At 40.9% G+C, this 25,967-nt stretch overlaps 1 protein-coding gene across 1 annotated transcript in view; it reads right to left on the minus strand.

The window, feature by feature from the left end:
• Positions 1 to 25,967, minus strand: part of RTKN2 (rhotekin 2) — an 88,877-nt gene that overhangs the window by 58,965 nt on the left and 3,945 nt on the right. The window contains 2 exon segments of the mRNA XM_043983979.1: positions 6,956 to 7,014; positions 20,451 to 20,647. Of these exon segments, the coding sequence (XP_043839914.1) occupies positions 6,956 to 7,014; positions 20,451 to 20,647 (256 nt within the window).

A 25,967-nucleotide genomic window follows, 5' to 3' on the forward strand; every position in this document is an offset into this window, starting at 1 on the left:
TAAAAATTAGGTTATATATGTACTATCCACAAGTACTCTTTTTTTCCCCCAAATTCTGTGTTCAATCAATATCAGTTCTTTCTCTGGGAGTGGATAGTATGCTTCATCATTAGTTTCTTAGGATTGTCTTAGATCACTGTATTGCTGGAGAGTAGTTAAGTCATTCACAATTGCTCACAGAATACTGCTGCCACTGTGTACAATGTCCTCCCAGTTCTGCTCACTTCACTTTACATCAGTTCATATGAGTCTTTCCAGGTTTTTCTGGAATCATCCTGGTGTCATTTCTTATAACAATAATATTCCATTAACAATCATATACCACAGCTTCTTCAGTCATTCCCCAATTGATGGACATTCCTTTGATTTCCAATTCTTAGCCACCACAAAGAGTTGCTATAAATATGTTTTGTACAATTTTCCCCCTTTTCCCTTTTTCACAATTACTATTGTTAACTGTTTCCCTCCATCCTATTCCCTTCCGCATATTTACATGATATTTACTCTATTATCTATCTTCTTTCATCCTATCCCTCTTCAAAAGGGATTTGCTTCTGACTACCCTCCCCCAATCTGCCTTCCCTTCTTTTGTCCCTCCCTCTTTATCCCCTTCCTCATCTATTTTCCTGAAGGGTTAGATTATTCCACCCAATTGAGTGTGTATGTTAATCCTTCCTTGAGCCAACTCTGATGAGATTAAGGACTTTGAGCCTATTCTGATGAGTATAAAGTTCATTTATTTTCCTGCTCCTCCCCCATCTCTTCCCCCACTCCATAAGACCTTTCCTGTGGGATTTCACCCCATGCTACCTCTCCCCTTCCCCCGTGCATTCCTCTCACCCCTCAATTTTACCCTAAAGATGTCATCATGGGGCAGCTAGGTGACACAGTGGACAAAGCATCCACCTTGGACCCAGGAGGACCCAAGGCCCAATATAGCCTCGGACACAAGACATTCACCCACTGCACAACCCCCAGCACGTCACCTAACTCCAACTTTTTATGGTTCGCTAGGGTCTTGTATTTGAAAATAAAATTTTCCATTCAGTTCAGCTCTTTTCATCACAAATACCTGAAAGTCCTCCTTTACATTCAAGTCCCATTTTTTCCTCTGAAAGATTACGATCAGTTTTGCTGGGTAGGTGATTCTTGGTTGTAATCCCAATTCCTTTGCCCTCTGGAATATCATATTCCATGTCCTCTGGTCCTTTAATGTAGAAACTGCTAGGTCTTGTGCTATCCTGACTGGGGGGGGGCAATGAGGGTTAAGTGACTTGCCCAGGGTCACACAGCTAGTGTCACAAGGCTGGATTTGAACTCAGGTCCTCCTGAACCCAGGGTTGGTGCTTTATCCATTGCGCCACCTAGCTGCTCTCTGATGAGTGGATTCTTTCAATTTCTATTTTACCTTCTGCTTCTAGAATATCAGGGCAACTTCTTGGAAGATGATGTCTAAACTCTTTCCGTGATCATGGTTTTTAGGTAGACCAATAATTTTCAAATTATCTCTCCTGGATCTATTTTCCAGGTCATCAGTTTTTCCAAGAAGAGATTTCACATTGTCCTCTATTTTTTATTCATTTGGATTTGATTCATTGTGTCTTGGTTTCTCATAAAGTCACTAGTTTCCATTTGTTCAATCCTAATTCTTAAGCAATTATTTTCAGAGAGCTTTTATATCTCCTTTTCCATTTGGCTTTTCAAGCTATTGACTTTTTTCTCATGTCTTTCCTGCAACACCCTAATTTCTCTTTCTATTTTTTCCTCTACCTCTCTAACTTTATCTTCAAAGTCCTTTTTGAGCGCCTCTATGGTCTAAGACAAAATTCTTATTTTTCTTGGAAACTTTAGTTATAGGGGCCCTAATGTTGCCATCCTCCTCTGAAGGTGCACCTCGATCTTCCTTGTCACTAAAGAAACTTTCTATAGTTCTTACCTTTCTCGGTCTGCTCATCTTGATTTTATTTTACTTGACTTTTAGCTCCTTAAAGTGGGGCACTGTTTCCAGGCTGCACTGTCTCAAGCTTCAGGGGGCCCCAGGTGGTATGATTTAAGGAGGAACAGGTTCTTCACTTGCCTGGCCTGTTCCCTGGTCCATAAATAACACCAATACAACTTGCTAATCAACCAAACATCAAAACTTTGTGTGTTGTGGTTGTCAGCTTTGACAAGCCTGTGCCCTTCCCCCACCTGGACCACTGCTACTCATGCATACCTCCTGGTTCCCAGCAGGGGTGAAAAAGCCAAGATCTGTCTCAGCACCAGCAAAGACCCCTGTAATCTCCCCCCCCCCCTGCCAAGGGCTCAGCCCTCTCACCAGACTGTGAGCTTAGTTACAGACGACACTTTCACTGCAGCTGATTCAGAGGCTATGAGGGTCTCTTTCTCTGGTGAGGCCTTCCTGGGATTGGATCTGTGTCAGGGTGACTGTGGGGTTGGGCTCCACTCCTGTCTCAGTACAGCAGCTCCCTCCTTCTGATCTTCTAAGCCATCCTTGGTTGGAAAATGATCTCAGCATGTTCTTCTGTGGATTTTGCTGCTCCAGGAGTTGTCTTATGGCATTATTTGGAGGTTTTGGGGAGCAATTGTATCATGAGTTTGAGAGCTTACTGCCTGCCTTTCCTTCACCATCTTGGCTCCATGAAGGCCTTTTTTCAATCATCACCCTTCCTGATCCTTTGCCACATCTGGACCACTCTCTACACTAGATATTCATGACAGTGGTTTCTTTTGAGTCTCCTATCTGTCTGACCATTCCTTCTCATTCTCTTTTGCTAGTCCATCCCCATTACATCTTCCAATTGTAGGTGGAGCCCAAGATTCTATCCTAGGCCTGCTCCTCTCCCTCTCTCCTTCATATCTCATCAGCTAACATAGGTTTAATTACGAAGTCTAACCTGAGAATCTCCAGGTCTATAAATATAGCCCTAGGTTATGCCTGAAGCTCCAGTCTCACATTCAGTTGTCTATTGGAAGCATAAAATTAAGTTAGCTCCCACAGACATCTTGAACTCAAGATACCTAAAATTGAATTCATTATCTTTTCTCCAAAACCCACCCTTCTTCTAAACTTCCTTATTTCTGTCTAGGGCACTGCCATTCATCTAGTCACCCAAGTGCATGATCTCAGTTATGCCTGATTTCTCATTCTTATATATCCCACACATCCAACCAGTCACCAAATCCTGTTACAGGGTGGGCCAAAAGACACGAAAGGTTTTCAATATTGAATAACTCCTTTGTTTTTTGTTTTTAATTTATAATACCATAGCATCATATACAGTATATGGAGGAAATGAATTTACATTATGTGTGAAAAATCAAATCTCATAAATGGCAAAAAAAAAAAAATTTCAAAGTTATTAAAACATCGTGACTTTTGGTCCACCCTGTACTTGTACTTCCACAACACATCTCACATCCTCCCCTATTCTCCACTAAAATGTTCACCATGCTATTCCAGGCCCTCATTATCTTTCACCTGGAGTATTTATGCACACAGCTGCCAATCCTATTTTCCTAAAATGCAGCCTGGCCATATCACTCCACTCCATTAATTCCAGGGGCTTCCTATTACTTCCAGGTTTAAAGTTTGGCAAAGACTACTTGACATTTGAAGCTCTTCAAGACCTGGCCTAATCTACCATTCCACCTTTATTAAACATCACTTTCAAACATATAACATAGCCAAATTGGTCTTATTCTTCCTTGGAGTACACTTGCCTCTGTGTGGGTGGTACCCACTGCCTGGAATGCTTTTTCCTTACTTCTGCCTTGCACTTCCTTCAAAGCTCTGCTGGGATACCACTGTAGCCCTTCCTGACCCCACCCCCCCACCCCCCCAGGTACCAGTGCCTTCTTCCCAGAATTATCCTGTCCCTATCTTACACAATCTTCTCTGTATGCATTATCTTCCCCAAGTGGTATAACCAGCTTCAGAGCAGGAACTGACTCATTGCTGTCTTTGTGTCATCAGCACCTACCACAGTGCATGGGCATGCAGTAGGTATCTAAAAATGAAATGTCTGCTGGTACATTCTCAAACTCAGTATTCAAGATGGGGAGGTAGGAAGCTCTGGTACAGTCTACAAGCCTTTGACTTCTCTCATTCCTTACTCCTGAACTGTGATTTCCAATGTATTTGGAGCCATTCTTTCCTCATGCCCACTTTTGCAGTTAAGTCAGTGAATAATCAAGTAGGTGCTGATCTATTTATTTTTAATTTTTAAAACTTATTTATGGAATAAAATTAGCCCTTCCATTAAACTGAAAATCTATTATATACAACTTGCTATTCCTTTTAAATAAATAAAATTATGTAAATTTCTTCTTTCCTTCCCATTAGATACAAATAGGCATATAAATGTATATTTACACACACATATATATATACATATAAATGGTATATGTGTACATATATGTGTTTACATATATGTGTAAATTATTCTATATATACTTCAATTTATTAGTTCTTTCTCTGGATGCACATAGTATCTTTCTTTCTCGATCTTTTATAGCTAAATTGGGTATGTATAATAATCAAAATGACTTATTTGTTCAAAGTCATTCTTAAAACAATATTGTTACTATATGCCATGATCTCTTGATTCTGCTCATTTCACTCTTCATTATTTTGTGCAAGACTTTTCATGTTTTTCTAAGATCATTGAGCTCATCATTTCTTATAGCACAGTAGTATTTCATCATAATCATATACTACAACTTGTTCATCCATTCCTCAATTAAGGGGCATCCCTGTAATTTCCAGTTCTTTCCAACAACAAACAGCTGCTACAAATGTTTTTCCCTAATTATCTATGTAAATAGACCTAGTAGTGGCATTACTGGGTCAAAGGGAATAGGTAGTTTAATAATTATTTGGACATAAATTTCAGATTGCTTTCCAAAATGGTTAGATCAGTTCACAATTCCACCAACAATGAATGTGTCCCAATTTTTCCACATCCCCTTCCAACATTTGTTGCTTTCTCCTTCAATTGTTTTAGCCAATCTAGTAGGTATAAAAAGATATCTCTTAATTGTTTCAATTTGCATTTCTTTAATCAATAATGATTTAGAGAATTTTTTCATGTGACTATAAATTGTTCTGTTCTTTTCATTGAAAATCTGCCTATTTACATACTTTGACCATTAGTCAATTGGGGAATAACTTGTATTATAGAATACAAGTATATAGAATATGTAAAGTTCTTTACATATTTGAGATATGAGACTTCTGATAAACTGTATATAAATTCCCCTCCTCCAATTTTCTGCTTTCTTTCTGATCCTGGCTACATGTTTTATTTGTACAAAACAAAACAAAAAAACAAAACTTTAATTGAATGCAATTGAAATTCTCCATTTTATACCTAACTTTGCTCTCTATTTCTTGTTTATTCATAAATCTCATAGATCTGATAAGAAACATCTCCCATGTTCCTCTAATTTTCCTGTAATATGTCTCTACATCTAGGTCATGTATCCATTTTTACTGTATCTTGGTAAATGGTGTAAGATATTGCTCCATGCCCAGTTTCTGCCACGCTGCTTTCCAGTTTTCCCCAATGATGCTGATAATAATTAGTAGGGTCTTAATAAGTTCATCCTCTGAACCAAATGTCAGTGCATAATTGACAATTATTTTCAGAATAGTCTTTTGGCAAATGCTCATCATGGGCACTGCAATGGATGATGAACAAATGTCTCAAGAAGTTGTGTTTCTTGATGTGCTTGTCCATACAATAAAACCAACTATTTGCCTCTTCAAGAGAAACCTGTGAGTCACTCATGCAATGAATGGCAATTGTGGACTTATTTCAAGTGAGGTGAAAAGGTCATGATTTATTTGACTCACTTCCTCTGAAAGGACAGCCAATGGTTATCACTGATAAGCATCTCTCATTTAGGGATGGTCCAAAAATTATGACTTATTTTCCTCTGCTCCAAAAGTGGAGGAGGGGAGGGGTGTGGCTAGACAGAGCCATTTGAAATTTTTCTTTATAGGTGTCAGGCCCAGCAATTCATCACCGAGTGACCAGGATAATTGGAAAGAGTCTCTCTGAACTTAGCTAGGTTGGTCCTCAGAAACAAGATGGAGTCTGCTGCTGGGACCACCTTCTGACAGCAGGTGTTAGTACCTGCTGTAGCTGACACTCCCCAGGCAAGACTTAGAGAACAAGGGTCATACCTCCATGCCACAATGAGGCACAATGAGGCATATAAGAAAAACATTCTTGCTCTGAAATAGAACAGGCCGTAATTCAGGACAAAGAACTTTCTGTTTCTGGGCAGCAATATGGCGTGACGGGCTCAAAACAAGCAAAACCTGAACTCAAATTCTGCCTCAGACACTTTCCGGCAGAAAGACTCCTGACCAGTCCAGTCACTTAACCTCTGAGCCTCCGTTTTCTTTTCTGAAAAATGGGAACATTCATAGCATCTACCCTGCAGGGGTAAACACTCGCAAACCTTAATGCACCATCCACATGTCAGCTATTAAAGATCCCTGGAGGTCTTCAGGCAGAGTTTGGATGACCCCGGGAAGATAACAGAGACAGGATCCATGACTTGAGATGGGGGTTTGACCAAATGAGCCCTTCGAAGTCTGCCTAGAATTCTATAACTTGGCAAAGAGTGTGGATGGGTCGTACAGGCAAAGAGAAATGGCCACAAGTCAAGTGGCGGACAAAACACATGTTCTCACCCTACAGGAATGAGAGGTAAGGCTGAAAAGGTCGGCCTGGACTGGGCAGTGGTTGGTGTGGCACCAAGCTCAGGAGTGTTACCCAATAAAACCAATTTTTTGAGTGGGAGGGGACAAGAAGAGGGTTTTAAGAAGGTTAATCTGACAGCATCACAAAGAATTCACAAGACGCCCTGAACTTTTAATAAATTATACTGAGAACAAAAAATCATTAAACTTATGAATAGTGAATGCCCATGGACCACATACCTGATAGTGCAATCTTTCCTTTGCAAGCAGTCCATTCTTGACTGTTGGAATCCATACATCTGTCAAAAGAAAAGTGTGACTGAGTTATTAAACTCCCCACTTACTGAATGACATGATAGTGAACCAGAAAAAAGCTTCATTAACTTCCCAAGTATGTAACTTACTACCAGGAAGTAACTCCTTTGGACCAGATAGGGCGCCCCTCCCTATTTGTATAGATACACTTACATAGCCCTTGTGTCACAACAAGACTGAGGGAGATAATGCAGGTATTATTGTATCTTGTCAAGGTTATTGCATAATTGCATTATTATCTATAATTATCTTACTATATATATTGTCATATTATATTTACAGTTGAAGATCTCAAGGCTCAGCAGGTGATGTGACTTGCCTGTGGCTACAAAGAACTTATCAAAGTCAGAATTCAAACCCAGGTGCCCTGTTGCTTCATTGAAATATACCTCACTGATCTGGTCAGCTATTTAGAAATTAATTAAAGGGGGGCAGCTAGGTGGTGCTGTGGATAAAGCACCAGCCCTGAATTCAGGAGGACCTGAGTTCAAATTCGGCCTCCTGGGCAAGTCACTTAACCCTCACTGCCCTGAAAAAACAAAAACAAAAACAAAAACAAAAACAAATGAATTAAAGGGATAGCTTGCGAATACTCAGAAAGGTAGGTGATCGTTAGGAGCCTACATCAGCTCACTGAGAACAAGTCTTACCAGACTAGTAAATCAGGGGAAGTGTAGACAGTTCATGATAGACATGGATAATCATACACACATTATTAGGTGTATATATCACACACATACTTCCCAAGTACAAAGCATATATTAAAATAAGCTGAAGACTACATGAAGAGATGGGGAAGCAAATGATTAACGTTGGTACACCAAATAACGTTCCTCAGGATAAATATCTAATCCCATCCCTGCATATTCCTGACATTCTATGGACTAAAAAACCTCCAATATTTTGTCTTATCTAACTCCTCTGGGTCAATTCTCAAATTTGCAATGTGTATTTATCTAAGTCTTTCCTGATTTTAAATAAAGACTTTGGGGAAAAGATTGGGTCAGCATTTGAAGGAGGAAATCATCTCATTTATTTTCTACAGTTTAAAATCATCCTTTCGCTTTTCAACAAGAGGACTAAGAGAACCATTGCTGGGAATCGACGACCAGGCGGCTTGCTCACATCTCTAATTGAAACAATATGGATTAACCTCCTGCTTTACTCTTTCGCTTCAAATACTCAGACACACAAATAGTTCGGTAACATATTTGAGTTCATTTCAAGCCCTTTCTGTCACCTGGGATACATGAGTTGGTAAGTGACAATGAAGATTTAGAAAGACATGGATCAGAATTGTACAGGATGAGAAGACTTAGATGAGCTGAAATCTACTGCGGTAAAGGGCATACCCACCCAAGCATGGAGACCCCTGGTCCATGCAAACCCTCGCCCGAACTAGGCTATAAAATAATGAGACTAATTCTGCAAGCCAGTCATCGGCCTCATCGCTTTATTATCAAATCTCAGATAAAATACATTTTATAGTACATAAAAGGAAATTCATTTTCCTTTGAAATAGAATTACCATTCATAAATTCAAACTCCTATCTTTTCTGACATATAAATGAGATTTCTTTCAAATTTCTGTAATAATAAGCAATGAGCAATATAATCCATCAAAAAATGAATTTCATTGGAGATAACAGAAAGGCCTAATAAGCCAGGTAATTTAAACAGCTGACTAGATGCAATGGAAGGGTTTGCAAATTATTCTAAAGTTGAAATCCATTAAACCTAATTATGAATGGCATCTAGATGAACATGGTATGCTCAGGTAGGTCAAGTTTAGAAGTATTTGTTCCCTGAAGTAAACATTTTTTCATCCCTCTTCCAATCTCTTCCATATGAGGGCAGCAGATTATCATTTTCTATCTTACTTTCCACCCGCATATACCCAAATTTTCAAATTATTTGTATAGCAATCTCAATTTATTGAATAAAAAATGGAACAGATACCTTGGTGGGTGTTCAATTCACTGTATAATCTCAACAGAAAAAGAAATTAAAAAACAACTAAAGTCACTAAGGCTATCACAAATGAATCATAAAATCATAGAAGGGTAGTCAAATGTCAATTGACCTAACTCCCATTTGATGCATTGACTGTCCAAGAAATGCTCCCTAAAAAAGTGGTCATACACTTCTCCAGATGGAAGGCCAACAGTATTGATATTACAGACCACAGAAAACTACCCAATATTTTACTGTATTATTTAGAAGCAAAAATTTCCAGCTTACTCGGCCCCACATAGCTTCTCCATGTTTGTCCTAGCTCTAACCTCTGGAGCCAAGAATAAGTTGATGTGAATGAAGACTTTCCAAATATTGGATAACTACAACCATGTCCCCTTGGGAGTCTTCTCCCTAATTCCTTCACCTGGACCACAGTTATAAGCCCCTCCTCAATCCTGACTCATCCTCCTCCTCTGAAGAGACTCTGTTCCGTCCTTGTCCTTAAAGTTCTTGGAGCCAGGCAACACCCAAGGAAACGATCTCCTCTCTCATTCAAAGGGATAACCTTCCATCACAACAAGCTCAGGAGGCAATTCCTGGTTGGGTTTCCATGTTAACACTGTTGGCTCACCCTGAGGGCATAGTCCATTCTCTTCAATCCAACCAATAGTATGTTGTGTAGGAAAGGCCCAATGCCAAGTACTCTGGGTATGAAGGTGAAAATGGCAGCCTCTATCTTGAAGGAACTTTCAAAATCAGACAGATTGAGCCATGAATACAAATAATAGCACGAATAAGAATGTCGATAATTATACTACAAGTTAGACAAGAGCATCCATTGGGCAAGGAGATAAAGGGGTTCCTTGGAGCTGCACAGATCAAAAGACGTCATGCCAGGGGTATAACTGACTGAGCTGGCCCTTGAGGACAGAGGAGAATTTCAACGGATAGAGTTTTATGGGAGTAAATTTCAGGCCTGGAAAGATGCAGAGGCAAGAGAGGACAAGATGGAATCAGAAAACCTTTCTTATTTGCCTGGAAGCAGAGTTTAAAAGAAAGTGTTGTGAAATGAATTGGGCAGGGCATTGAATGCCAACTTAAGTAGGTTATTGGTTATTTGGGCAGGCATTGTGGAATACCTGATGGTTTTTGAGCCAGGAAATTCATCAAATGTCTCTATGTGCTATGAGGGACAGAATCGAGGAAAGAGAGGAGAAGCAGCTGAGCAGTTAGAAGGCTATTAGAAGAAAGAACTTTGATCAACTCGATGACCATTCACAGTTCCAGAGGACCAACGATGAACATTATCTACCAACAGAGAAGTGAGGGACAGATGATGTATAACAAGACATTCATTTTTAGATCTAAACACTGAGAGAATGTTTGGTTTAATTATGGATGTTTGTCACAAATTTTTTAATTTTTCATTTAAAGGGGAGTTGGAAGAGAGAAAATCAATTCTTGTTAGTTTAGAAAATAAAATAATTTAAGATAAAAGTACTAGAAAGCAAATTATTTTTTTTTTTAAAGATTTTCTTGGGGGCGGCTAGGTGGCGCAGTGGATAAAGCACCAGCCCTGGATTCAGGAGTTCCTGAGTTCAAATCTGGCCTCAGACACTTGACACTTACTAGCTGTGTGACCCTGGGCAAGTCACTTAACCCCCATTGCCCCGCAAAACAAATAAACAAATAAATAAATAAACAAACAAATAAATAAAGGTTTTCTTTAGGTCAAGTTAAATCTGCCTTTGCAGTCTCAACTCACTAATCCTAGTTCTGCCCTCTGTGGGGGATGGGAGGGGGCAAACAAAGCCATATCCTCTTTCCATATCATGCCTTTCAAATATCTGAAAACTGCATCTGCTCCTCTTAATCACCACCCTGCCTCTGCCCCTAACAAAATCTCCTCTTCTCTAAGCTAACCGTGCCAAGCTTTTTTGACCAGTCCTCACAAGACACGGGGGGGTCTCCTGTGTCCTCTCTAACCTAGGCACTCGCCTCTGAACACATTCTAGCTTGTCAATGTCCTTTATGGAATGTGGCCCCTAGAACTGAGCACAACCCTCCAAATGTGATCTGAACAGAGCTGATCCAACAGCACACTCATAAGTGCCTCATTTGGGGCAATAGCCTCGTCTTAAAGAAGCCTAAATTCACATTCGTTCTCTGGGTCCCTTAGCACTTTGCTAACTCACATCAAGTTTGTAGTGCACTAAGACCTCCCGCTCCCCTCGTACTTATGAACCGATTTTGAAATCACTTGTAAGACTTTGTCTCTATTAAATTTCATCTTATTAGATTGTGATCAGCATTCTAGCCCCTTGAGATCTTTTCGGAGTTTGACTCTGTCATATGTGCATTAACTTTCCTTGCTGTCTCTGTGCCATCAATAATAAATGTGATAAGTATGACATCTATATCCTAATCCATGCCACTGACAAAAATGAAAAGTGGGGGGCAGCTACGTGGCACAGTGGATAGAGCACCAGCCCTGGATTCAGGAGGACCTGAGTTCAAATCCGGCCTCAGACACTTGACACTTACTAGCTATGTGACCCTGGGCAAGTCACTTAACCCTCATTGTCCTGGAAAAAAAAAATCAGGCATATGGCAGCTTTCTTTCTTTCTTTTTTCCCTACCACAAAGAAATGTCACAACCCCAATTGCCTTGCAAAAAAAAAAAAAAAAGTGGGGACATAGACCCATGGGACAATCCACCAGAGACTTTTCTCCAAGTTGACATCAACTTATAAATGGCTTTTTTGAGTCCATTCATTCAGTACACAACTGTCCTATCTAGGCCACATCTCTCTCTCTCAAGAATAATATAAGACTTATCAAATGCTTTGAAAAAAACCTAAATGTTATGTCTATGGCATCCCCTTGATTTATCAATCTAGCAAAATGGAAATTAAATCAGAATGAAATGGCCTGCCTTTGATGAAGCTACATTGTGTGTTAGTAATCACTATTTCCCTTTCTAAATGGTCACAAACCAAGAATTATGCCAAGAATCAGTCAAACTTACTGGTTTCTAATTTGAAGAGTCCTCCCTTTTAGATTTTTTTTTCAAAAAAAAAAAAGAAAAAGGACTATCGATTGAAATAACCACGTGGTTTGGGGTGTTTTTTATTTAATATAATTAATAATGTTGACTCTTTCCCTAATGTTAAACCATCTCTGGAATAAATTCAACTTGGTCAAAATGAATGATTTTCTTGGATCAATTGCTGTGATGTTTACCAAGATTTTATCAAAAAATTTGAATAAAAATTATATTAGTCCAAAGACTTAGTATACTTTTTTTTGGGGGGGGGGGGAGAGTAAGGCAATAAGGGTTAAGTGACTTTCCCAGGGTCACATAGCTAGTAAGTGTCAAGTGTCCAAGGTTGGATTTGAACTCAGGTCCTCCTGAATGCAGGGCCGATGCTCTATCTACGGCATTACCTAGCTGCCCCTATACCTTTCTTTTAAACTGATAGAATTCTATGACTCCATCAGGACCAAAGAGTGTCTCCTCAACCCCCTTTGGTAGTTCCTTTAAAGCTAGTTCCATTTCCATTTTCCATTGTCTTTCTTTGTGTCCCTAGCACTTAGTACAGAGCCTGGCCCTTAGCAGACACTTAATCTTATTGACTGACTCTTAATATCTTTAATATTTTAATGTTTTCTCTTGTGTTTTTAATTTATGTGTTGGAGTTCTACATTTTAAAAACACAAGTTCAGTTCATTAATACTTTTTCCATTTTGTTAATGTATGTTTATAGGGATATGATTATTGTTCCCTTGCCAACGGCTTTAGCCTCATCCCAGAAATTTGTTGTGGTGTTTCTTCATTGTCCTTTTCATTTTTATGATTTTAAAAAATAAATCTTATTGATTTTTTTATAATGCCAAAATTTCTTCCACTATTCCTCCCACTCCTTCTTCCAGAGAGCTTCCCCATAATATTTTTAAAGACAAAAGAAAAAGAAAGAATCAGTAAAATACATTGAAAAAATATGGAAATATTACATAATCATGGCTTCTATGATTTCTTTGATTCATTATTTATAATTTCATTGTCAGGTCTCCATTTGTGTCTGTACCTTTTGTTTGTGATCCCTGAACTGATGACTTTTTGTTGCATTATGTTCTGTAGAGGATGTGTTTACTACTTCTGCCTTTTGACATTTATTTGTAATATCTCTGTATGTTATGGCCAATTTTTGTAAAAGTTCTACATGGTGCTTAGAAATATATTTATTCTTTAGTAGTGTCTTTGAAAATATACCGTAAGTCTTACCCAGCAATTTGTTCATTTCCATATCTTACCTTGTTTCTATTATATTTGTCTAAAACAGAGAACATTAAAACATCTACCACTACTATATTATTGTCTGTTTGTAATTCAGTTAATTTTCATTCATGAATATAAGGTTAATATTGATATTTTGTTGTCTATGGTTTCTTTCAAAATAATGCTTAAAAACAGAAACATTGAAAACCACATGATTAAACATAGAAAAATCCCTTGACACAATAAAACAGTCATTTATGTTCAAACCCTTATAAAATATAGGCACAGGGGAACCTTTTTAAAATATAATTCTCTCTAAAACCAAAAGCAAGTATCATGTAATAGAAATACACTAGAAACTATTCCATTAAATACAGGAATAAAACAAGGAAACCCATTCTCCCCATTATTGTTTGATACCATTCTAGAGGCATAATAACAATATAACAAAAGAAAGAAATTAAAAGCATAAAGATAAGGAGGTAAAACTAAGCCTATTTACTGATGACATGATGGTATACTTAGAAAATCCCAGGGAATTGGCAAGGATACTCAGGCAATAATAGCTTCTGCCAACTTATAGCTTACAAAATTAAACCCTCAAAAATATATAGCATTTCTATGGGACAAAATCCAAATGTCAATAACAAAAAGGGGAATTCCATTCTAAATAACTATAAAATGCATAAAATGCCTGGAAATTAATCTGCAGAAGTACACAAAGTACAGCTTCAATTATAAAATGCTACTTAAAGATATAAAGAGCTTAGAGAAGCATTTATTAAGTGCCTGCTATATATGTGTCAGGCCCTATGCAACAGATATCACAATTATTATCTCATTTGATCCTCACAACAGCCATGGCAGGTAGATGCTGGTATTATCATTCCTATTTTACAGTTGAAGAAATTGAGGCAGACAGATGAAGTGACTTGCCCAGGATCACACAGGTAGGAAGTATCTGAGGTCAAATTTGAACTCAGGTCTTCATGATTCAGCCCAGTACTCTATTCACTATGCTACTTACTTGTCTCCTGGCAGTGTAGATGTATTTTTAACAAGAAAAAGGCAATTACAAAAGATGAAAGTAATCACTTTTATTATATGAAACTGAAAAACTTCTGCACAAACAAAATTAATACATGAAGAAGTAAGAAAAGATGAAGTGGCATGGGAAGTTAGATGGTACAATGGATACAGCCTAGACCTGTAATCAAGAAGACTTGAATTCAAATCTTGCCTCAAGGCACTAACTAGCTATTTGACTTCAAACAAATCACTTAATGTCTCTAAGCCTCAGTTTCTTTCTCTGTAAAATGGGAATAACAGTTACCTCCTAAGGTTGCTGTGATGATCAAATGAGATATTTGTAAAGCTCTTTGTAAATCTTTAAATGCTATAAAAATCCATTATTATTTCTGATATAAACAATTGACAGCTATATCTAAAAGTTTAAAAGCCATTCCCCCAACAGAGAAGTGGTCAAAAGTTATAAACAAGGGGCAGCTAAGGTGGTGTAGTGGATAAAGCACCAGTCCTGGGTTCCGGAGGACCTGAGTTCAAATGTGGCCTCAGACACTGACACACTAGCTGTGTGACCCTGGGAAAGTCACTTAACTCTCATTGCCCCACCCCCCCAAGTTATAAACAAACAGTTCACAAGAAGAATTGCCAACTATTAAGAGTCATATTAAAAAGAAAGCTCCACATTTCTAATAAGAGAAATACAAATCAAAACAAGCCTGCGGTATCACCTTGCACATTACAAATTGATAGAAGACAAAAGACAGGAGCAGTTATTAATGGAGGGGTTGGTGCTGTAAAATGGTACAAATGGTTTTTTGGGAAGCAATTTGGAATTATGCAAATTAAGTGAGTGATATGTCCATACCCTTTGACCCAGAGATTGCACTACTGGGCTTATACCAGAAGAAGTCCACATAGACACCAAAATATAGACTAGACCTATCAACTGGGGAATGGCACATGAATATAAGGGAAACGAAAAACAGGATGATTACAGAAAAGCATGGAAAGATTTATATGAACTGATGCATAGTGACATCAGCAGAGCCAAGAAAACCACATACAGAAGTGACCCCAATAATGTTAGTGGAAAGAACCACAAAATAAAGAGTAAATGCTTGCAAAATGATGAAGCACAGCCCTAAAGAAAAGACAACATTCACCCCTTTGCAGAGGTGGGAGGTCAACAGGTATAATACATAGCACGTATTGTCAGACTTCTCTAATGTACTGACCAGTTTATTTTTATTGTTATATATGGTGGCTTTTGGGGGGATGAGGAGGGGGTGGAAATCTTGTTGATAATAAAAAGAGTAGGTAAGAAAAAGAAAGGGGAAGGGAGAGTCAATACTTGCTTCCCTCCAGTCCTGTGGGAACTCTTCTATTGTCTGATTGTTCAAATTTTCTGGTCCCAAAAATATAAAGGTCAAAAAAGGAAGTATTGGCTTAGCACGACTCACGTTGGTTCCAAGTGATGACTGAGTCCCTTTGGAAGCACTCACAAACCACCTATTTTAATAATCCATTCAAATTTTTTTCCAGGAATTGGCATCCATTGGATGAATCAACCACCTTTCTTCTTTTGAAAACTGGGCCATCCATTTCCATGACTCCCGTCCCAAGGAACCTCTGGATTCTTCTATTACTCCACAAAAACCAGATCAGCGATGGCTGTTTAGCATCCTGCCCGGTGTAATGTTGTCATCCTAGGATGTACAGTGTCTACGCCAGGCAGCTCCGGGCTTACAGAAGGATCATTTGACTCTTTTTCAGAATTATGTGGTGTCTGGATTCCCTCTTAAATTCGTGTTGGTTGAAGTGATTTGGAAGAGGTTAGAAGAATATAGAAGGAAACTCAACTACAAGGATAAATCAGGGTCTCCCTCTAATTCTACCTTACTTATATAGCTAACTAAAGAAAAAGTGTGAATTGGCTGAAATTGGGTATTATGAGCAGCTAGCTAGGGAGGTGAGCACTGGATGAGGAGTAGAGACATAATGAGTTCCAATACTGCTTCAGACATACTTGCTGGGTAACCCTGGGCAAGTCCCTTAACCCGTCTGGGAACCTGAATGGGAATAATAATAGCATCTACCTCCTAGGTTTCTTATGAGGATCAAAAGAGATAATATTTGGAAGGCGCTCTGAAAATCTTGAAGTGCTACATAAATGCCTGTTATCACTGTGTGCAATAACTGAAATCCAAAACTCCAATGGATTCTGAGACTATATTAAGAATTAAAATACTACTTTGAATACAGGAGTTGATGGGTAAGCAAACATCTTGATAAATCTCCTGTTACTATCAATAAAGAGATCTATATTTACAGTCAATTGGTGGTCAGACAAGAAGCTCCGTCCCAAGCTAAAAAAAAACCCACCTTTTAGTAGAGTCCTTCATTCTTGGAACTTCAGTTTGCAAATGATCTTGTGCTGAGTTTTAGGTCAATATTTGTTATATTTATTTATACACACACACACACACACACACACGTATATATACAGATATATGTATATGTATACATGTATATATGTATGTGTGTGTACACACACACACACACACACACAGAAAAATGTTTAACCAAGGTTGAAAAATATTTCTGAATGTGGGTACTGGTCTATTTGCAGTGAAGTGAAGTGACCAGCAGAGGGCGGCAATTAGCTGTTTTCTTTCAAAATGTATTTAAAATTGAGTAAATAGGTTTTTACATTTTGTAATCTTGCAGGTGCAGATTTAACACAGCATCACTTTGCTAAAATTAATAAGCTGCAGTACAAACCAGCCCAGCAATGAGAGCATTCCGTATTTTCTTAAAAAGGCATTGAAAGGCTGGCAAATTGCTGCCCAGTGGAAGATGAGTTTTTTAAAGAGAATGTTAAATGATGGGACAGAGTAGGTGTGAGGGATCCAAATGGATCTCACGCAGGCCTTGGCACAAGTCTGCACTTCAACTCTTGACCCTGCACAGACTCAGAAGCAAAGAAGCTTGTCTGTTGTTTAAATGCACTTTATTGACAGGTTCCTCTTTACACATCCTTCATTCCCCAGAGTCAACCTCCTTTGTGACAAAGAAAATGAGCCGAGCAGAGGCATCCATTCCAGAGAAGACCAGGCCCTCTCTTCACCAGAAACCAAACCACCAAAGCTGGGAGGACACAATTAGACCCACATGCTCCCCTCGGGCCATATTTGTTTAGCCGAGCAGCTCTTGCTCCCAACCAAGGCACCCTGGGTGGTAGGAAGTTGTTTCTGGACTAGCATGTTGTATGAACAACCCAGCAGGCGGGCCAGAACATAGTCAGGCTTGTAATGAAGCTAATCGAACATATTCATTAGTCAAACGCGGCCCTGTCCCTGTACTGGATGACACTGAGGGATGGAGGGGACGGGGACTGTCTCTGGGATTTAGTTTCTAGAGGGAGGTCCCAGAGAAGGCATCAGCCCCTAACCATGCAGGTCAGCAACTCCACTACACTTGGAGTGTTGGCCTTTTCTGCGGAGCATGAACTCTTTACTCCTTTGGCAGTCTGGGGAATTTGTAAACTCCTTCTCAGAATAAGGTTTTCAAATGATAAGATTGAAGACATAGGCTTTATTACCAAGGAAACAACACTGAAGGTTACCAGAAAATCTTTTTTTTTTTAAATCCCAAGTTTATGGACTCCCTGAAAACTATCCAGTCTGTGGGGACCCAAGGTTAAGAACCCCCATCTAACAGAGTTGTCTGGGGGCGGCTAAGTGCTGTGGTGGATGGAGCTCCAGCCCTGGATTCTAGAGAACCTGAATTCAAAGCAGGTCTCAGACACTAGCTGTGTGACTCTAGGCAAGTCACTTAACCTTGATTACTTCAAAAAAAAAAAAGGTAAAGTTGCCTAAAACGCTGAGTTGCCTAAAACACGAGGCCACACAGACAATTTGTGATAGATGCAGAACTGGAACCAGATCTTCTAGTATTCAAAGCTGTGCTACCCTGCCTCTCACTTTGATAGGGCATAAAGAGTAATATTGTAGTCAATGTTGCTTTCATACAAGCATTCCTATAATAAGGTAGAAAGAAGGAATGGGGACCTGGGAAAATCTGGAAGCTCCTCTGATTGCCCTTCCACCATCCAGACCCCTGAACAGGAGTGAAGGCCTTGGTCATCGGTGTGAACCATTCCAGTTTGGGACTACGTTACACCTCATAAGAACTTTACAACTCAATAAGGCAGTGAAGGTGAGGTGGGGAAACTGAGGCATGGGAAGATCACACACAGTTCACACTATTAAAAACACCAGTATCAATTCTCTTCCTTCCCAGAGCACCATGTTTTCCTTCTTTCTCTCAGAGACTCCCTTTCAGTCAAACCACAAAGCCTCAGAAGTCATCTGACCAACCCAAATTGGTTCCCTGTTACTCTCCAAAAATAAATGCTGTCCCGTCAGGGAGACCTTCAAACTTGCCCCAAGCCAGTCACGTTCATTTCCAACTCTGAGTCATGACCCCCAAGGGGAACCAGTCAAAGTACCTCCTATGATGGATGAAGAAACTGAAGCCGGCAATTGAGAGCGTGGCTGACGGCTAGCGGATAGAGCTGGAAACTGAATCTCATAACTGTGACCCCTGGAACAGCAAACTTCCTCCAACCTGGCCAATGGCTCTCAGCCCTTTTTAGGGGCACAGGCCCCTTAAGCTTCCCGAGGGGAGCCTTCTCACCTGGCACGTGGCACCTGAGGCTAACAGGAATTCTGGGGCAATCACCAAATCAGAGGGTTGGCATCAGACGATGATGGGATTTTCTCAGATTGCCTCTAGTGTGAAATTAACTGGCAGCTGACCACACACAATCTCATTTGTCTACGGTAGAGCAACTTAGCCTTCGGAATATCCTAACAGCAATTAACAGTGTCCTATTTACAGTAGATTTCAGTGAGCCTTGGACTGCCCAACTGACCTAAGAGGAATAATAATGTTCACATCAATGTGATTCCTCCCTATCTTTGTGGCTTTGAATCTTCAATCCTCTCTTATCTGATGTAGAATGGGTGTGGTTTTCTTCATGTTATATACCAAGGGCTCCTAACTTTTTTTTGCCTGGACCTTTGGACCTTCCTCAAAATAAAATCCACAGTGATACAAAGGTTAGTAAAAATATAAATGCCCTGTGCAAGTTTACAGGCCCCCTGAAATCTCTACACGGTTCCCTAGAGATTCCAAGAACCCCCATCCTACATATATATAACTCAGATGCGTACAAAATCAAGGAGAACCACAGAAATCCCTTCAATAATTCAGAATGGACATTTTCATCAGAAATGGACAGATAATGGAGTGGAAATTGTCCCTTTGCTCCAGCCTTCCCAATAATTGCCTTGTTCTGCCACTCCCCTTCCTACACATAAAGGCTTAGGGGGGAGAAGGTAACCTCCCCAAGAGCGTTCTCAGCCAGGCAGCCTTCTCTTTCCCCTTCCCCCTGTCTTTGTTACATAACAGACAGCAGTGGTAGGACCAGCCTTATGTAACATTTTTCTAAATGAATCATTTTAGAGCAGAGGTAGCCCTGGATTATGAAACAGCCTCTCCCTACCTCCCTGTGCCTGCACATTGAAAGAGCATCAGAAGGGAGGGCCCAGGATAACCTATTCAACCAGCAATCTGAGAATGGTCCCATTTGGGATGCTGAGATCTTCCCCTCTGAGAGAAAGAAGAGGCAGGAGCAGCAGGAGAGGATGCTGATATAAGAAGGAATCAGTGGAAAGACAACAAATATCTTTTCTCATCTAGATGTATGAGTCCGAACAAGCCAACCTTTGTGGGCCTCAGTTTTCTTTTCTGTGTTGAACTAGATCATCTCTATAGTCCCTTCCTGCTCTGAGAAAATACAAAATTCTTTCACCTACCCACTTCAATTTCCATATTTGCTTACCAGGAAACCTGCCTAACAATTAACGGTGTCCAAAGTGGCTCTGGGCACCTCTCTCCCTCAAAGTCAGGAAAGCGCTCTGTAACCTTGGAAGAACTATACGTGACCTTTAGCATTCACCTTTAAGGCCATTCTGGATGCTCTGGCAGTTCTACTTGAATCTAAATTATGTGGTTTTCCTTCAAATGTTTAAGTTCATTCAAAGCTATAAATTATACTTGGAAGAACAAACTTGAATCTGCAATTCAACTCACCGTCTTTCTGTTCCATTCCCAACTTGCTCTTGCAGTTTCTGTAGCTCTTCTGTATAAGCTGTTATTCGAGCATTGCAGACCATCAGATTTTTAACGGCCTCTAAGAGTTGGTCTTTTTGAGTACTCAGTGAAAGGAGTTTGCATATTCCCTCTCGCATCCGGATTTCAAAGTCAAGTTTTCCTTGGATGCTGCCATCCTAAAAGCAAAGCAAACTGATGGTTAAAAGATTGGAAGGGGAAGGAAAGGGAAAAAAGGGAAAGGATTTTATCTTTATACCCCCAGCATAAGGTATGTACCTGGTGGAGAGTTCATATATATTTATGGAACTAAATTATGTTGATTCCATATATTTACTACATAAGAATCCAAAGGGTTGGTTGTATTTCCACTTATGTGACTCTTTTAATTTTTGCAGGGCAATGAGGGTTAAGTGACTTGCTCAGGGTCACACAGCTAGTTAAGTGTCAAGTGTCTGAGGCTGGATTTGAACTCAGGTACTCCTGAATCCAAGGCCAGTGCTTTATCCACTGTGCCACCTAGCTGCCCCTATGTGACTCTTAATTAAGCTGGTGTCTGGTGTGGGGTGGGGGCAGGGGGTCGGGGGATAGGTAGAGGGAAGGAAGGGAAAGGATCATGATCCCGGGGTCCAATATTCCACGGTTGTCTTAACATTTCTCTTGTTTGTTTTGTTTTGTTTTGGTGGGGCACCCCAAGTAACTTGCCCAGGGTCACAACAGCCAGTAAGTGTCAAGTGTCAGAGGTTGCATTTGAACTCAGGTCCTCCTGAATCCAAGACTGGTGCTTCATCCACTGCGCCACCTAGCTGCCCCAAACATTTTTCTTAATAAAGTAAAATCTTCCTTCTGAACACAGTTAACATAGATATATGAAATGATCTGAATAAAAAGGATGAGTAAAAAGGCACCCCCAAATTTTTAAACTGCTTTTTATCTTAAAATTGATCAGAGGGGCAGCTAGGTGGTGCAGTAGATAAAGCACTGGCCCTGGATTCAGAAGGACCTGAGTTCAAATCTGGCCGCAGACACTTGACACTAGCTGTGTGACCCTGGGCAGGTCACTTAACCCTCATTGCCCCGCCCTGCCCCCCAAAAATTGATGAGAAAATATGAAAGAAATTATTCATTAAGAAACTGTCCATAAAAGTATTCACCACTTTAAGGAAATAAGCAGCCCTTGATGAGAAAAAGAAGCTAATGGTTAAAAGTACTAATATTTTGCAAAGATTACCAGGAGAAACATAAACTTCACTATATTTTTTTTAACTTCACTATCCAAACAGTGCATTAATCACATGCCGAAAAAAACCATTCATTTAATTACAATGTCCTTCGGTTTCATTAAATACATTGCAAAACACTCCTGTGCTTTGGTAAGGTCATCCTGAACTTAATGTGTAAATGGCATATGGATGTAGTTTTTTCTCTACCAATAGTGACTTTATAGCTATTTAATTTAAATTATGCCAGGTCTATTCTTCTTTCAAAATAATGCTTTTCAGCCCTCCAAGTAAACTTTCTTCAAAACAACTAATAAATGATTTGGTCTTCTCCTGTTTGGCCATAAGTAAGTCACTTAATGCCGCTGTGTCTCAGTTTCCCTCCATATATATAGCGAGCACAATCTGCCTCTGAGTTAATGGGGAACAAATGCTTTGTAAACTAAACTATCACACATACATGTGACTGTTGTGCTGCAAGAAAAACAGGAACCAGGAATGGACTTGAGAGCACAGGGAATTGGGATGAAGCAGCCTGAGTCTCCCCAGGACAGGTCAAGGAGCCACTTGGTTCCACTTTGGGGTCCAGACCCATCCAACAAGAGCCAAGGCTGAAGCAGAGAGGGAGCTGAGCCTGACAGTGACAGAAGTAGGTTAGGGGGAGAGTGATGCATTTTCCCCCATCCAATTTTATAGACCCCCTGCAATCCATCGATGTGCCCCAGGCTGAGAAAGCCTGGAGATAATCTAAAGTCTAAACTCTGTGGTCCCTTCCCTGGGCTACCTCATCAATATCCATGTCAGTTTCAAAAGCTGTCATACCTCAGAGGCACCACCAGGTGGTGACAGCCACATTGAGGAAAGCAGCCTTTCATTCTCACCAACAGAGCAGGGTTCCTAGACTAATAAAGGGCTGGGTTCTTGCCCAGGTGCCCCGTAAGACCTCCCCCAATCCCTACTGGAGATCTTAGACTTGAAGAAGTCTAGGGGAAAATGCAAAAGGCTACAAACAACTCTGAGAGAGGGTACAGTGAAAGCTGGTGTGGACCTTTGCTTCATTTTACATAGAACTGATGTAATAGCTATGCCTGCTCACCTTTTTATGGACAGAACTTTAAGGTTGGCAAAGTGCTTCATCCTTTATCTCATCTGATTCTCCCAGCAACCTTGGCAGGGAGATGTGATCATCAGCTCCATTTTACAGATAAGGAAACTGAGGAAAACAGGGGATAAGTGACTTGTCCATGGTCACATAACTAGTGTCTGAGGCAAGATTTGAATTCAGATCTTCCTGATTCAACTCTGAACAACATCATAGAAAGGGAAAGTTGAGGAGTATACTTAAATAACAACAGGTCCTGTCCTTAGGAAGGTGGGTCTTAGGCTACTTAAAGTCAAAGGGATCCAGAAAGATCAAGGACCAGGAAGTGGGTGAGTCTCTGAATATATTCAAAACCAATATAAACCACTTCTCTTTATAATGTGATCAGCAAGTTAGTTCTCCAGAGAGTCAGATAGGTAGATATAAAAATAGGTAGATATGTAATAACAATAGCTAACATTTATATAGTGCTTACTATGTTATGCACCAGGTCCTGGCTCTTTACAATTATCTCATTTGATCCTCATGATAACTTTGGGAGAGAGGTATGTATGATTCCCATTTTACAGATGAAAAAACTGAGGCAAACAGGGTGAAACAACTCGCCCAGGGTCGCACAGGTAGGAAGTGCCTGAGGCAAGATTTGAGAAGTAGGAGGGAGACAGGGAGATGGGAGTGAGGGAGAACTGGAGGGAGAGACATAAATATACACATATTCACATCTGTATAGCTTTACAGGCAGAAAAGACTCACTGACCTAGAATAGATGTGGAGTGGACATATTTAACTGTGGCTAGTGCAGACAAAGGCAGATGGGCTTTGGTGGGGGGAAAGGGGGGGGGAGGGAAAGACACCCGGTGACCATGGCCAAGGGTGTGGTAACTCGGATAACTGCACACAAATCCCAGAGGGAGTATGTAGTAAGTGGTGTTTGCAAACCTCATGGAGGGAAGGAGCGTTACAGCTGTGACCCACTGCTCCCACTTGGGGCTGGCCTCTCTGCCCCAAGGACCTCCCCACTTCTGCCCCCTCCACTCAGCACAGGTCTGACCACATCGCCCCTCTCTGTCCCTACTCAGTAAAATGCACTGGCTCCCCACTGCCTCCAGGACCAAATACAAATCCTTTCTTTGGCCCTGGCTCTTCCTACCTTCTCAGTCTTCTTACACTTGGCTCCCCTCCATGCCCTCTATGATCCAGATACACCAGCCTGGCTGCTCCTCTGGCCCATGCCTTTTGACTGACTGCCCTCCCGCCCCTCCCCCCCTCAAGGCTGGCATTGTTCTTCCTCCTCATCTGACCCCGGGCTGGCTTCTTTCAAGACTGAGCTCCCATCCCACCTTCTGCAGGAAGCCCTGGTGAAGCTACCCCCACCCCCTGCCTTCCTTGAGAATCTCTTCTATTGACACTGTATAGATTTGTCTGCACAGGGATTTACCTGATGTTTCCCCCATTAGAATGGAAGCTCTTTGAAGGCAGGGACTGTGTCTGTCTTTGTAGCTCCCCAGTGCTGAGAATGGGGCCTAGTATACAGTAGGTGCTTAATATTTGCTGACTGACCGCCATGGTCACTGTGGCCTGACCAGCCTTGGCGGTCAAGTGGGCCAACAGCCTGCTTTTTATCCTTTCCCAAGAGACCTTCAAACAAACCAGAAGGACAAGGAACAAGGAGGAGGACACAGGGGATCCATCCACGGTTGTCACGGACACAGAAACTAGACCTGCTGATTAACTGCCTGCTGGAGCCTGGAGCAAGAAGTGGCCTCTGTCCCCAGCCCCAGGGCCCTGAGCTGAGTGGCCTTCAAACCACTGCGGGGAAGGAGCTTGGCCGCGTTGAGGGAGGACTGGCTTTAGGGAACAGAAAGCTGGGCTGTCTAGCTCAGTTTGGGGCTGGAAGGGCCCTGTGTAACGATTGGAATGACGCCACCTGCTGGAGACTTACTGTAGAAGAGTTCCACCCATGAAGCGAAGGTCTTTGAGGGCAAGACCAGGAGTCTTTTCTTTGGAAAAGGAAGTGACGCGGGCTAGTGGGAGGAGGAAGGAAGAGACTGGCGCTCAGTCTCGCGCTCTTTCCTTTGGACTCTGGTGGAGAGCGGAGCTAGAAATGTGCTCTCCCTTTAATAGATAGGAATCTAGGCCTTTCTCTCTCTCTTTATCAAATTCTTGTTTTCCTTAATAAACGCTTAAAAGTCTAACTCTTACTAAAGCTTATAATTTATTGGCGACCACTCATTAAATATTTTAGACAGTTTAGCTAGAATTTTAGCCCTTAAACACCTGGAATCCAACCCCCTCATTTTACAGATAAACTGGGACACAGTTGGTGACTTCCCCCAGGTCACCCAGCTAGGAAGTATCTGGGGCAGGATTTGAACCCAGGTCTTCCTCATCATGCTGCCCTACTAGAGAAGGGTGAGAGCAGGGGAGGCCCACTGGATGGCTCCCAAGATCCCTAAGGATCCTTAAAATGCCAAGAGATCCAGTAGAAGGCCCCACAAATGCTGGGATCACCCACAGGGATGAAATCACAAATCAGCTACGAGAAAGAAGCTAAATCCAATTCAGAGGCAGGGGCAGGGTGGAGGAAAAGAACCTTAACACCCTGTCATTCATAGGACTTAACATCATTAGCTCGTCCGAGGCCATCAACACCTCTGCAGGAAAAGGGTGGGAAAGGTGTTACTATTCCCATACTGCAGACGGGATCACTTATGCCCAAGTCCCAGATCACATGACCAGCAAATGGAAGTACCTATAAGGGGACCTAAGCTCTAGAGCCGGAAGGGACCCCACAAGACTATCTCAACCAAGCCTGGCATTTTGGAAATAGAGAAACTGAGGCCTCCCCAGGAAGGTAAATGACTAGCCCAAGGTCAGAGAGATTAAGTGTCACAGGCAGACCCTGAACCAGGGTGGGGACCCCAGAGCCTATGCCTTTTCCACTAGTTGGAGCCCAAGTTTTCTGACACTGTAGCTCTCCAAGGTACACTCAATTTCCATGAATTATTTCAAGCATTTGGTGAAGTTAAAACTATTATTGTTGTTATTATTATTAACAAAATAAAGGCAACACTTTTACCCAAAGGTGGAGATGACAGAAGTAACCTTCTACATCTTGAGGAGGAGCGTGGCTCCTGAGCCGAGCACAAGGCCACAAGAGCATCACATGGCAATTAG

Source organism: Dromiciops gliroides, chromosome 2, assembly GCF_019393635.1.
Source record: "Dromiciops gliroides isolate mDroGli1 chromosome 2, mDroGli1.pri, whole genome shotgun sequence".
Taxonomy (NCBI): Eukaryota; Metazoa; Chordata; class Mammalia; order Microbiotheria; family Microbiotheriidae; genus Dromiciops; species Dromiciops gliroides.